The 15,657-nt window shown below is 35.0% G+C and overlaps 1 protein-coding gene across 1 annotated transcript; it reads right to left on the bottom strand.

Moving 5' to 3' along the window:
* Window positions 1-10,258: 10,258 nt before the first annotated feature.
* Window positions 10,259-14,976, bottom strand: LOC103950136 (oligopeptide transporter 7-like). Its single transcript, XM_009361293.3, has 7 exons — window positions 14,745-14,976; window positions 14,166-14,662; window positions 13,907-14,004; window positions 12,012-12,581; window positions 11,579-11,834; window positions 11,158-11,340; window positions 10,259-10,956 (listed from the first exon to the last, which is right to left on the bottom strand). Exons 1-7 carry the CDS (start codon window positions 14,806-14,808, stop codon window positions 10,351-10,353), a joined length of 2,274 nt encoding a protein of 757 aa, XP_009359568.2. The 5' UTR covers window positions 14,809-14,976; the 3' UTR covers window positions 10,259-10,350.
* Between the last annotated feature and the right edge of the window lie 681 nt (window positions 14,977-15,657).

Raw genomic sequence — 15,657 nt, 5'->3', positions numbered from 1 at the left:
CACCATTCCTACACTGTTTCAATTCTCATATTTTCTTACCTCTTCCAAAAATATTTCCTTCAATTTTTTTCAATAATTTTCAAATGGCCTTGTCTGCAATGAAAGGTAGGGCTTGGACTAAAAAAGAAGATGAAGCTCTTTGCAGGGCTTATAGATGGGTGTCGGAAGATAGTGTGAGGGGGAGTTCTCAAACAAGTGAAGGTGTTTGGACTCGTGCGTCCAAAAAATACTTAGAGTTCTACGAATGAACCACTCCACCGAATATCAGAAACCACAAGAGTTGTTCTTCAAGATGGAAGAAACATCTTCAGCCAAGCTTGAACAAATGGCATCAAGCACTGTTAGTAGTTGCAAGTAGACATGAAAGCGGCGCTAATTACTACGACGAAGTAAGTGTTTTCACAATTTATTTTAAATATTTAATTATATTACATTTAACTTCATAAATTAATTTCCTTTAATTTTTGTAATTATATTTAATTATATTACATTTATTTCATAAATTAATTTCATTTAATTTTTGTAATTATATTTTCTAGGTACGCCAAGTGGAGAAATTGTATATGGAGGGTAGCTCGAAACCTTTTCAATTTCACAGTTGTTGGGAAATTTGTAAAGGGTGGGTGTTTTTTGAAGATCCACCTCAATATAGAGTAAGTCATACGCCGGTGTTCGGAACTGCATCCTTAACTGTAGATATGGATGAAGATGGATCTCCTTCATTCAACAAACAAAGGTAGAAAATCCATCTTTAGATGAAGGTTCCATACCTAGGGTTATGGGACGAAACAAGGCCTGAAGGTTGAAGGAAAAGGGTAAGGCAAATGATGATTACGCCGCTCAACAAGAAGTGGCGGCCTCATTGTGATTAATGGTGGAGGAAAAATCCATTGCCGCAGAAGAAAGGAACCATAGGCATGAAGAACGTGCCAAACAAATACAAGAAGAGATGGATAATAAGAATATGGAAAGGAACACTTCAAATTACAGTCTAATGAGTAAGGCCTATTTTGATAGGAAAAAAAAAAAGATATTATGACCCGGCGGCAATTGTTTACCTCTGACTATACTTCTACAATGGCAGATGATGAAGATGATGTTGATTATGGATATTAAATTTAAGTTGTTGTAATTTTTTAATTCAAGTTAATGTAGTTTTTAAATATAAGTTGTAGCTTTTAAATATAAGTTGTAGTTTTTAAATTTAAGTTGTTGTTTTTAAATTTAAGTTGTTGTAGTTTTTAAATTTAAATAATAAATTATGTTTGGCCCTATGACCCTTTGGCCCTCAATTGGGGACGGTTTTTTGTGACAGGACTAAAACGGGCCCTATGGCCCTTTGGCCCATGATTGGAGATGGTAAGAAATATGACCATGCACTGTTCATTAAAATATTAATTTTTTGGAGAGTCAAAAGGCTAAAACGAGTCATTTGGCCATCCTTTGGTTGGAGTAGGTCTGGCAAACGGGTCGTGTCTATCGTGTTCGTGTCGTTTTCATGTAACACCTGTTATCTTAACGGGTCGTGTCGTGTCACACCCGTTATCTTAACGGGTCCTTAACAGGTCGTGTCACTTTACCCAACGGGTAAAGTGACCCGACCCGTTATGACCCATTATGACCCGTTAAGAAAAAAATATTTTTTTTTAAATTTGCACATACCACACATCGCCACATAAATATTACTTCAAAACATTAAAACATTTCTCGTTCAAGTATTATATCTACACTCGAAAATAAAAGCTTAATAAAAAAAATAATACATACACTACTAATATATTACAAATATTAAATGTGCAAGGATAAAGAGTTTTTGTTTTTAAGATTGTAAGTCTTTCTCAAAAGTTTACACCTCCATTTACAAAATCTTCAATTTACATCGATCATCATGAAATTGTATTCAATTTACACCTACATCTATATAATTATTATAGTTTTTACTTTTTAGGGATATAAAATTATTAAATTAATGTATATAATTATTAATATTATAGTTGATTCATACTTTTATTAAGTATATAAATTATAACATAAGATTTTATGATATCCACATCCACTAGTGTAAAAATTTTAAATTGAAGATCAAATTCATTCTTTGTATTCATATAGGGTCAAGGAGTGTAGCTGTAAAAATTCATCAAAATCAGAGTTAAAATAACCGTTAAATCTTGATTTTTCGTTTATAACCGTCGAAAAGCTTTGTCCCGTTACTTGATATCTGAATGTTTTTTTTTTTTGTGATTTTTTGCTGATGTGATCTCCAAGCATATACAAACAATTTTGACGGTTTGGATTGTTGAAATTAGTTTTGGAGAATTCGTAAAACGATAGATTGACTAACACTTAGAGTTTATTTATACTTTCATTAAGTATAACATAAGATTTGTGGTATCCACTTGTGTAAATATTTTAAGTTGAAGATCGAATTCATTCATTGTATTCATATAGGGTCAAGGAGTGTAGTTATAAAAAAAAATCATCAAAATCGGAGTTAAAATAACCGTTAAATTATGATTTTTCGTTTATAACCGTTGAAAAGCTTTGTCCCATTACTTGATCTCTGAATGTTTTTTTTTTTGTGATTTTTTGCTGATGTGATCTCCAAGCATATACAAACAATTTTGACGGTTTGGATCGTTGAAATTAGTTTTGGAGAATTCGTAAAACGATAGATTGACTAACACTTAGTTTATTTATACTTTCATTAAGTATAACATAAGATTTTGTGGTATCCACTTGTGTAAATATTTTAAATTGAAGATCGAATTCATTCATTGTATTCATATAGGGTCAAGGAGTGTAGTTATAAAAAATCATCAAAATCGGAGTTAAAATAACCGTTAAATCGTGATTTTTCGTTTATAACCGTTGAAAAGCTTTGTCCTGTTACTTGATCTCTGAATGTTTTTTTTTGTGATTTTTTGCTGATGTGATCTCCAAGCATATACAAATAATTTTGACGGTTTGGATCGTTGAAATTAGTTTTGGAGAATTCGTAAAACGATAGATTGACTAACACTTAGAGTTTATTTATACTTTTATTAAGTATAACATAAGATTTTGTGGTATCCACTTGTGTAAATATTTTAAATTGAAGATCGAATTCATTCATTGTATTCATATAGGGTCAAGGAGTGTAGTTATAAAAAATCATCAAAATCGGAGTTAAAATAACCGTTAGATCGTGATTTTTCGTTTATAACCGTTGAAAAGCTTTGTCCGTTTACTTGATCTCTGAATGTTTTTTTTTTTGTGATTTTTTGCTGATGTGATCTCCAAGCATATACAAACAATTTTGACGGTTTGGATCGTTGAAATTAGTTTTGGAGAATTCGTAAAACAATAGATTGACTAATACTTAGAGTTTATTTATATTTTCATTAAGTATAACATAAGATTTTGTGGTATTCACTTGTGTAAATATTTTAAATTGAAGATCGAATTCATTCATTGTATTCATATAGGGTCAAGGAGTGTAGTTATAAAAAATCATCAAAATCGGAGTTAAAATAACTGTTAAATCGTGATATTTCGTTTATAACCGTTGAAAAGCTTTGTCCCGTTACCTGATCTCTGAATGTTTTTTTTTTTTGTGATTTTTTGCTGATGTGATCTCCAAGCATATACAAACAATTTTGACGGTTTGGATCGTTGAAATTAGTTTTGGAGAATTCGTATGCCATCAATCAAGTTCCGTGTGTGTGTGTGTGTATATATATTTATTAAGTAGATTTAAATCTATTTATTTTGTACGTATAAATTATAATTGACTGGTACACGGAATAGTACATACATCACGTGTCACGTGTGTCATTATAAAAATAGTGAGATATGTCATGACAGTCATGTGTGTGATAAAAAGTTAATTACTTAAAAAAAAAAAATTTCTCACCACTTCTATTAATTTTCTTTTTTCCCTCTCTTTTTTGTTTCCTTTTCAACTTTTTCTTATCATTTTCACTTTTCCCTCCAACATCTTTCCCTAATTCCCTCACTTTTTTGTTTCATTTTCAACTTTTTTTAACATTTTCATTTTCACTCCATTTTTTTTTTTCAAAAAGGACGGCAAGTTGGCAACGGCAAGAAATTGATTATTGAAATTTGAATGGAAACAAATCACATCAAATTTCAATGGATGCAAAATCATGCAATGCATCATGCATATTAAATTATTAATTAATAATTATTATAGTTTTTATAAAATTTAATATATATATATATATAATTATTATAGATATACTTAATATTTTGGGGGTATAATTATTATAGTATATATAATTATTATAATTATTATAAATTTTATAGTTAATTTAATATATATATTTATTATAATTTTTAGGGGTATAAAATTGTAAAATTAATGTATATAATTATTATAGTATTTTTTTAGAGTTATAAAATTATAAAAACAATATTATGCTTATCGTGTATCGTGTTACCCACGTGTATACCCGAATCAACCCGTTATCTTAACAGGTGCTTATCGGGTTATCCGATAACGACCCGATTCATTATCGTGTCGACCCAAACACCTGTTAATTTCGTGTCGTGTCGTGTCGGGTTATCGGATCGTGTCAGAAATTGCCAGGCCTACGCTTTAGTCCCACATGCAAATGAGTCTTATGTAGGTAAGACTTCGAGTGCATTGTTTTTTCCATTATACAAGAGATAGGTTTATTTGCGTAAAAAAATATGAATTCAAATTTATTCAAGGCTTAAATTCTTGAGTGAACTGCTATTTGACTCTTTGAATCACGACCCTACTTAAAATTGACTTCCTCATTTATTTTTTGGTAAATTAATTTTCTAAACTTTCTTAAATTAGTCAATTGACCCTTGTTGTTTGGTTACATCCATATTCAGTCTTTCCATATCTATTCTAATATATTAGCAAGTTTGTATTTATAAAAGAAAACTACAAAAATTTAGAAAACCAAAAAACCAAATAAAACTAAACAAAAGAAAGCCCACCCCCCACCAGCCACGATCTCTATAACCCAACAGGATCCTCTTCGGATTCTATTGGTGAGGATCTTGAAGATTTGTAAATTGCATTCGTTCATCGTATATTATGCGATCAGTTTTTGTCGAGTATTGTTTATATTTAATTTTAAATAAAAATATTTAAAATAATTTCTGCTCACACAATGTAAACGGATATATTCACGGATCTGACGAGGATTCAAATTCCTCCATAACCACCACCCCCTCTTCTTTTTCTTCTCTCTCTCACACGTGCCCCAAGATCGAGGATGTAACATCCCACATCGCCCAGGGGTGTGATCCTTAAATGTATATTCCCATCTTACCTAGCACGAGGCCTTTTGGGAGCTCACTAGCTTTGGGTTCCGTAGGAACTCCAAAGTTAAGCGAGTAGCGCGCGAGAGCACTCCCAGGATGGGTGACCCATCGGGAAGTTCTCGTGTGAGTTCCCAGAAACAAAACCGTGAGGGAATGGTAAGCCCAAAGCGGACAATATCGTGCTACTGTAGTGGAGCGGGCCCGGGAAGTGATCCGCCCCGGGCCGGGATATGACATTGGTATCAGAGCCTATCCCTGGCCGGAAATGTGCCGACGAGGATGTCGGGCCCCTAAGGGGGGTGGATTGTAACATCTCACATCGTCCAGGGGTGTGATCCTTAAATGTATATTCCCATCCTACCTAGCACGAGGCCTTTTGGGAGCTCACTGGCTTTGGGTTCAGTAGGAACTCCAAAGTTAAGCGAGTAGCGCGCGAGAGCACTCCCAGGATGGGTGACCCATCGGGAAGTTCTCGTGTGAGTTCCCAGAAACAAAACCGTAAGGGAATGGTAAGCCCAAAGCGGACAATATCGTGCTACAGTAGTGGAGTGGGCCCGGGAAGTGATCCGTCCCGGGCCGGGATGTGACAGAGGAGTTCATTTGAATCATCCATGCAAGAACGGAGATTTGTGACTGTGTGAGGGAGGTTTCGAACAATCGAAAAGTTGGGTCGGGTCGGGGCTTGTGCGGGTTGTTTGTGGTTGCGGCTGTGGAGGGGAAGAATGGGTATTGGGTCAAAATTGAGCATGGGCTTTCGGGATGGAGGTTTGAGGATAGGGGTTGTCGATGAAGGTGGGATTGGGTTGTAGCCGTGTGGGGGAGTGAGGTTGCTGGATGCTGGTTTATTTTTAATTTTCTTTGAAGTTTTTCTTTTATTTTCATAAAAAATTATACGTTTATATTTGTTTTTTCATTTTACAAGTTTATTTAATTTTATTACCACATGTCGTGATTTTATTGGTGCATTTTATTGACATGCTGACATGTTAATGACAAATTGGACGAAATCTAACGGGGGTTTGATGACTAATTTTTTTTTTTTTTTAAAAAAAAGGGGTTCAATTTACCAAAAAAATAGTTAAGGGGGTCAATTTCAACTAGGATGGTAGTTCAAGGGGTCCAATGACAATTTACCCTAAATTCTTATTGTTACAACCACAACAAGTGGCCCAGTGATAAGAACTCAGATTCCAACTCTCAAAATACAAAAAACAGGGACGTTCCGGAGGTGGTGAGTCTACTTGACTGTGGTCGGGAAGAGGCTAAAAATGCCTCTGTGAGTCTTCATGGCCTCTGAAAATGGTAGATAACCGTGACTTACCACCAGTTGTCCCAAAAAAAAAAAAAAAAAAATCTTATTGTTAGAACCAAATAACGACCTATTCAAGACTAAAGATGCTTTTCATATGCTTGAACTTGAACGATAATATTGTTTTGACAATAGGGAAATTTTATTTGAACACATTTAACATCTTTCTACATCCAACTTACTTTCTTCACCCATATTGTTTTTTATTAAAGAATTAATATCTCTTTAAACCCAAATTTATTACCTAAACTACCCTCTCAAACCCAATTCAAAATGTAAAATTATCTTTACACCCATTCCCTTTATAAAATAACATCTCTAATTCAATGTTTATTTTTTTCTTTTCAAAATGGCATCCTTTGCCCCTCTATAATTGCATATGCCGTATAGGACTAGCATTTCCATGATTGCTTTTTTTCTTTCTGCTACCACAACCCATCCATGGACTTGGGATCCAAGAGATCATTCCATAGACTTTCATTTGCCAAGAGAATGTTATGCAAGCCAGTTCAGTCCTTTTTAAATCGAGCGTTTTCGTATACTTTTTAGGAAACTTTGAAGTGATATAGGGTTAGGTGTTTTGCTGCTATTTAATAAACAAATAAACAAAGGGTGATGCTAGGGTTTAATTATACTATGTGGGTCTATTGATAAATTTGATTTTTATTATAAAAGGGGTGTGATATCCACACATCTCTTTTTACTTCTCACACACCCATTGTTAATTTATATCATTTGACCTTGTTCAATTCATCTGATTCGACAGCCAAAAATTCAAAAGGTGCGTGAGAAGTAAAAAGAGTTGTGTGGATATCATACCCCTTTAAAAATACTTCGAGGTATTTAACCGTTACCTCTTTGTTTAAAAATAAGAAAAAAATAATATTTAACAGTTAAAGTTAAACCACCTAGAGTATGAGATACTCTGGAATATCGTAAAATTTTTGCTCCAAAAAGGATAATCTGCACTCCTCTTTAGGAAATTATTGTTTTAGAGTACATATATAATAGGTAAGAAAGAAAGGTTTAGTCGTCCTAACACAGCACCGTTGATTTGGGTGGCACGTTTGGTTTAGCTACGTACAAAATATGCTTCCCGATTCAACCTTTTTCTTATAACACAGTATCTTTTGCGATCGGAAAATTTCACAAAGGGCAAAAAATTTGTTAATATAAACGTATAAATACATGACAAGAACCCTAGCTAAGTTTAAAACATTCTTATATATAGTTATCTCTTTCTCCCTTGTCTTTGCCTAAGCCTTAGATTTCACTTTCACATATACCATGGCTCGAAAATTCAGCCACGCAATCTATACTCTTAAGTTGGTCGTACTGCTGTTGGTGAATTTTCTAGGTACCTCTCAATCCTTGCCTACTGATGAAACATATACATCACCACCACAGCCCTCGCCACCAATATCAGAAATTTGCGTGCAGCAGCCGGACTCGTGTACCATGAACTACTCGGGACCTGCCCAAGTCTACTCGCCGCCCGAGAGTGATTGGTCTATTCCTCCGCCGGCATCGGGCGATTATAATCCTCTTTCTCCTGACCCGATGATACCTTACTCTACGTGGATGGACAGGCCTCATCATCCAATGGTTTATTCCTCAGCCTCCAGTATCAAGCAATCGTGGTCGAGGGTCATGATTCCATGCGTGACTTTGTTAGTATCACTATATTTGTCGATTAATTATTATAGATAATTTGTTCTAGCTTATCTAAAGATGACACTCTAATTTCATAGTTATGTATATGTAATAAGAGAAATTAATTATGAATATTATGCAATAGCATCGATAATTTCGCCTCTTATATGTTACGCAGTGGGAAAAATTAGAAGATTTTATGTTACGTACCATTATCACAATACTTTATGAAACGTATTGTTTTTCTTTTATCAAACTATATGAATTTATTAAATTCGAATAAAAACGTCTATGATGCTAAAATACTGAATAACCAAACAGCTCAATATAGGCCACGACTATATTGTTCCTATTTTATCGAATTTAGTCCCAAAAATATTGTTGAACAAAGAGAAGAACCGGGTCAGAAGGCCAACTTGCCCTTGGTCGAATTGCCCTTATGGTTGTCATACTTGTACTAATTAAGATGGGTAATGCTAGGGAGAACAAATTTGTAAATCATATGTTGTGGTTGTTAATGATTAGAGTATTACTTAATTGTTGATTAATGTGTTTAATTCTTATCGGCAAGGTTCTAAAAGACGCTAAGTGCTAGTCAGGCGGCTGACTGGAGCCTAGCGTCTAGACGAGGTCTAGGTGGGCGCCGAGACAGACTAGACAGATTTAATTAAATCTATTATATTTCGTGTAAATAAGTGTCTATTTATACTTAAAATATATATAATTTCATCATAAACTACAAAATAGAATGACATACATGTTATGAGCTATTGGAATATAATGAAAACATAGGAAACAAGCATATAATGCGTATTCATTTAAGTATTCAACAAGTCTCTTACAAGTTATCGAAAAAAATAAAATACAAAAAGAAAGTTATCTATTTTCTGTCAAAGTGAGTCGCAACCTATTGGGTGCCTGGGCGGGGCAGGTGCCTAGGCGGTCTAGGCGAGTGTCTCAATAGGTCTAGGCACTCTTTCTTAATTTTCAAACGCCTATGCATTAATCGGGGTGGTGGCCAACCGCCTAGCACCTAGGCGGGGTCTCGATGGTGCTAGGCGGAGATTTTTAGAATAATGCTTATCAGTGACACATTATTAGTCCATGTGTTTTCAATTTGGCCAATTTGGTCCTTGTGTTTATCTCCGTTATCCAAGTAAGGACATTTCCATCTAATTTATGCAAAAAAAAATTATTAAGTTATTATAAACTTATTTATAAAATTATAATTTATTTGATTTAAAATATTTAAAAATGAAATAAAATTAACAATTGAAAGTAAAATTATTCTCCTCCCAACTCCCTGACCTCCTCCCTAACATTACCCCCTCTATTTTCTATGTTACAACCTTAATCATTTTTTCAGATTGAAAGTTTTATCTCTTATATGTGTTATTTCTCATTGATTTGCATTTTTCTATAAAGAGAGAGGGTAATTATATCTCATATGATTTTTCTTATGAATTTTTTAAAAGAGATTGAATGAAATGTTTTTAATTGGCTAACAGAGACAAACACGATGACTAAATTAGCCAAATCCAAAACATGGGGACTAAATTGGCCATATGGCTATACGACAATGACCATTTTGACATTTAAGCCATTCTTTTACGAATACGCAGAAAACCTATTCCTTCATCAATAAGCCCTCATTAATGTTCAAAAGAAAGATTCTCGCATGTCAATCGCGTACGTCTTTTTTACGATCATCAAATGATCGTTGTAAATGCTAATCAACTGCACTAGAGATTCAAAAAAGGTTAGACCATGACTCTCGGAATTCTATTCATATAAGATAAATTCCAATAGGATTCCAAAGAATGTTTCAATTAACATAGTATTCGTTGTTAGGTTACATTAGACTTGTAATTGGGTAACATTTTGTTAAAGCCTAGTGAGGTTGCCAAATAACAATTAATTCAAGAATCAACGATACATGGGCAAATTACAATGAATCCCATTTGTTTCCCGATTACAAATCAACAATACAAACAATCAATTGGAATTTTATCATCAATTTCGTATCTAGTGCAATTCTTCAACAATAAAATACAAAGGGATTATATACAACTTACAATTTCTTTCTTCTATGTGTAAGTAGGGCAACCCTCAACAACCACTCCCTTGGCCGTAGGGCAAGTAGCCAAAGGACAACCATCAAGGTCATTCCCCCACCAACTAAGACTAATGTCCTCCAACCCCAAGCTAAAATACAAAAGTACCCCCATGAAGGCAAGTCCAGCATCAAGTGCCCCAGAGAGTACATAATTATGGCGCCTCCACCAGTCTGGTCTATATCTATACACCACAAAACCAGATAGAAACCCTAAAATAATCCAAGAAGTGTAGTTCACTGCCGTAGCTGGCGGCATCAATCCTGTCGCACCGATTAGGACCGGCATGTTGATGAGCCTAATCCACTCTTGTTGTGGGAATGCCTTGGCAGCTAGCCATACAAAAATGGGGGCAATTGCGCCAACTAGGAAGAACCAGTTGATTGCCTCATATATGCCTAAGTCACCAAATATTCTTCTAGGACCAATCAGGCCCCATATGACCGAGGCATCATAAAATACTGTGTCACTAGGGCAAGTCCATAATGATGACGTGTCCTCACATATGTCCGGGATTGTTTCCATTAGCCACCAAGCTGTGCTCAGGTATACAATGGCAGCTATTAGGGTTCCCACAACCTAAGAGGTGATCAACATCGATATTAGTAAAAAAGGCAATAAGAGTAATTATGGGGGACTTTTGTGGTCAACCGAGGTATAGATACCCATATGTTTATATCTCTCGTCACAAGAATGTGTCCTAATCACATGATGAGAGATATAGAAAGATGAAAATATATGTCTAGTTTATCTCTCATAAATTAGGAATAGGAATTGTACCTGGGCCATAAACATAGTTCTGGGGGGGATTTTCATGTAGTGACCAAGCTTGAAGTCTTGCAAAAATGTGATGGCTTGTGTCATACTTATGTAGCCATACACCTTGAAGCACATATTGGCTACTGGGTATCCGGGGTAGATGTACCCAATTATATACTCAGTGATGATGTTTAAGCCTGGTGTCTGTCATTAGAAATGGAGATATACATTGAAAGGTGAATGAAGAAACCAAAATAGGTAAACTTTGAATATGAAAATATTAGCAAGGTTAATTGGAGCACTACTCGAGGGGGTTCGTGTACCATTGGAAGGGAGTTGGAGTGTTATCATAAGGACGTTGTAGCGGTTATATATTTCTCGATTTTGAAGGAGGTTTGAGTGAAAATATTAGCTAGAATAAGTTGAGGTGTCGAAAAAGTACCTGATTTGTGATGGCAGTGATGATACCAATGGGGAGGGTGAAGACAATGGCAATAGCACAAGCTAGTAAAACACCCCACCAAGGCAACTGGAGCTGCTCAATATAATATTGACAAGAAAATATAGTGACTGCAATGTTGACCAAAAGTATGATCACAAACCACCACTCAGGCACTTGGTTGTACCTCTGCATCAACCTTGTGTGTATGTCCATTTTCTTCTCCTTGAAACTTGCTTTGCTTTGCTCCCATATTTCCCTACATACCATATAGCCAAATAATGAGCTTCAAAACCTACATTCCTATCATTGATTGTATATTATGTGTTTATCTGTCTCATCACGTGATTAATTATGTGCTCAAAGATGTAAACACCAAATTATAAAAACTAGTGCCTAGTTAAAACGCATTGTGATATGAAATGTGACTAGTTACCTTCCATGAAATAAAGCAACATGTACAACTGTGGCGGTAAGCGCAGCAAAGCCAACACCGTATGTTATGGCGAAAAATGTGCTGAGATAAAGCGGACCTTCCCGATTGTATGCTTCCAAATCAAGGTGAAAATTTGAGTCAATGATGGCTGTTATGTTGTATTCTTGACCATCCGATGTGAACAATGTGTCTGAGAAAATGGGGAAGGTTTTGGCTTTGTAGATATTAAACCAGTAGCAAATGGGAGTCAATATATACATGACAAAGAAGAAACCAGCTGCCACGTTGGCTGTGGCAAACCATGGGCTTGCAAGTGGGCTTCCAAGGTAGGAGGAGATGGTTGACCAGTCAATCCCAACAGCGCCAATTCCAAGCCCATAAAGACCTGAGCCAAGCTGTTGGGCCAAGACATTGTTGGGGAAAATCCAACATATCCATGAAAGGGAAGTTAGCATCTCAAAGAGGTAGCCTGGGAAAACATAGTATGCAAAGCTGCACATGAAGGAAATTAGGAAGAACTGGGTACGTGTCAACCCACCCTTGGGCCTTGCTTCGTTCTCATGGAGGGCCCTGTGACATGAGTTCTCTCAGATGTTAGTTATCCAATAATATGTGGAATGAGACGTGACATGTTATAATTTAGCTTTAGTAATGAGACTTAAAGTGAGATGATGCATGAACAAATGAAAGTATTGTAACTTACTAACTCAAAAGGGTGTGGTTTTAATACTTCGTAGCACTCAGTAGCATGAATGTTATAGTTTCAGGTGTGATCCCAAACTCAATCATGCATTTTTTATACCACTTAATGCTACATAATATAACTTATCATATTTTACCTTTTTTAATTATTAAAATAGTTGACATTTGTTACTTTTTTTTTTAGTGAAATGATATATTTACTAATGCTTGAAATATTTGGACTAATACACATAATGATCTAATTATAATAATTTAATATTGAACTCGTGGTATACAAAGAAGAACCCAAGAGCTGTTATAGCGCAATGATTCGCCTTAGCTCAATTAATGAAGAATCTTTTAAGTGATTTTGACTTGTATAAAAAAATATGAGAAAGACTTGTTTTGGTTTTTTATGTAAACAAACAAAATGCAATTGCGTATTTCTTGTGTGTTGGACAGCCCAACCCGTCATTCTGAATTTGTGATTAGAAATCATCTCTGATCTACAACGTGAGGTTCATCAATAATATTTTAGTTTTTTTTTTTAATATTTATGCGCGTACAGTGGTTGGGTGTCGACCACTGATGAAAACAAATTTTACAAAAATTAGAATATGGGTATTTTTTTTAATTATTTTTAAAATGATAGAAAGTGTTTGTAAAGAAAATGTTTTTAAAATCAATTCTTAACAAAAATACAAATGAATATTGAAAAAGTATATGAAGTAATTTCTACAAAAAAAACACACACGATTTAAAAAGCAAAAACACTTTCAAACGAAGCTTATATCAATACTAAGCTAACAATGACAAGCGATTGCCCTTCACATTTCTAAAATATTTATATATAGAAATGATACAGATGTTAAATAATGTGCCAAAACAATTCAAACAACTAATATCTCTGTCGTTTCCTTATAGCATTATAAACTTTTGTGTCATGCATGGGCAGCTATACTGAAAACGACACTGCTTGAATGCAAACACCTACCCTTCTTCTAAACCCTCCAAACCGATCGATGTACCAACCGATCAAAAGTAATAAGCTCGATAGCCACCCAAAAAACACCGGAATCCATGATTATTCGTAACCCAAAAATATAGAGAAAAAAAAAAACCAAAGATATAGAGGGAAAAAAATGAGATGACAAATTGAACCACACCTTAATGCGGTAAAATTATATAGTAATGGTAAAAAATAGTGTACGTACCTGAACAGTGAAACTTGAACCAGGTTTGCTGGCCACCACATAGCAGCTGGTTCAACCAAGTATCTTCTAAAAATCCCAGCCCAACCAAACCCTAATACCTACCAACCATTCAATAATTCAAAGCCCATCAAACCCTAATCAACAAAATATCAAAACAAATCTTCTTCAACAAATAAATCAATTAATTAACTAAAACCGATGAAACAAAAAGCTTCAGAATTTAACCGCTGGTTGATAAAATAAGTTTTGACCTAGCTACCTGCGTTGTTAGGATAACAAGCAAGGACACGAAGAAGGTGATGTGCTTCTTGTAAAAAACTTTAACCACGGTAACAATATGGATCGCGTAGACGGTGCCGGCGCCGGAGTTGGCGAAGATGGTAATTAGAACATGTTCCTTGACATTGAAAGGGCCAGGGTTTAGCGTAAATTCCCAGCGGGACCCTTTGAAGAAGACACGGTTGGTGATTTTGGAAGCCATAAGCTGCCCCAGAGGCACCACCGCAATCTGGGCGGAGATTGCGGTAATGGAGAGGGGCTCGGTTCTGTACCAGAAGAATTGGTTGAGGAAGGAGAGGAGGACGCAGGAGAGAGTGCCTAGGACCCACATTCGGAACGTCAGGACGGGGAGGGAGGGATCGTCTGTTGTCGGCACAGTTAGCGCTACTTGTTCCACTGGTGAGTTTTCTTCTTCTGTTGATCCGGAAGATGATGATTGGCCATGGAAGCCTTCATGTTTTTTCTCTTCCTTAGGAACTGCAAATATTCCATTAAAAAAAAAAGTAAAATTAGGAAAAGAAACAAAGAGAAAAATGGAAAATAAAAGAAGGGGGCTTACTGAGAAGGGAGGTGATTTCATGAGAGGATGCTTCTTCCATGGATTCTCTGCTACTTTCTGTCATTCTGTGTTTTTTTTCCTAAAATTTATCACATGGATTTTTGGATATAAATAGGTGGGATTGTTTTGTAAGGCGGTGAGAAATTGAATGATATGACATATCAGAGGACTGAGAATATTAAGAGAGGATAGGAGGTAATTAGCTAAATTGGCTAAATTAACTAGTAGGTAAATATGTGAGTTGTTGCAGCTGCTCCCCCACGTGGTGCGCTTTTTTAGTTTTTTATGTCTCTATATATGTTTTTGTTTTAGGGTTCATGATCAGCGTTGGAACATACATATCAGTAAATTCAACCAAATTTGAATTCTATAATTTACAAATTGTTCGAATTCAATATCAGATCAGTAAATTTTTACTAAATTTTTTGTGTTAATACTTGGTGAAACTGTACCGAACTGTGTAAAAAATTCACTAGATAATAAATGCTATAATCGGAACAACTTATTTTTTTCAACATTAAAATTTATTTTTAAATAAAATTCATTGTACAATAAACGTTATAATCGGAACAATTTATTTTTTCCAACATCTAAAATTTATTTCTAAATAATTTATTCAAATTTATATATCACGTTTGAAAGGAATAAATAAAAGACTTTTTTCCTTGCTGGGAATGATATGGAAGTGTTATTCAATATTATTCACAAAAGTGGATCATCCTAAATGAAACATTGGTGGGAATGATATGGAAGTCTTATTCAATATTATTCACAAAAGTGCGTCATCCTAAATGAAACATTGGTAAGAACTAATTGTGAAAGCTATTGGCCCAAATTGCGGTGGTGATCATGTACAGCAGGACAAAAGATGGCAAACGAGAAGAGTTTTGAGGGTCCATTACAGCCTACCAAA

This window comes from the organism of the source record quoted next, unplaced genomic scaffold (genome assembly GCF_019419815.1).
Source record: "Pyrus x bretschneideri cultivar Hongxiangsu unplaced genomic scaffold, Pyrus_bretschneideri_v1 Contig42, whole genome shotgun sequence".
NCBI lineage: Eukaryota > Viridiplantae > Streptophyta > Magnoliopsida > Rosales > Rosaceae > Pyrus > Pyrus x bretschneideri.
The sequence above is the reverse complement of the archived record's forward strand: the minus strand, read 5'-3'. Positions and strand labels throughout refer to the sequence as shown.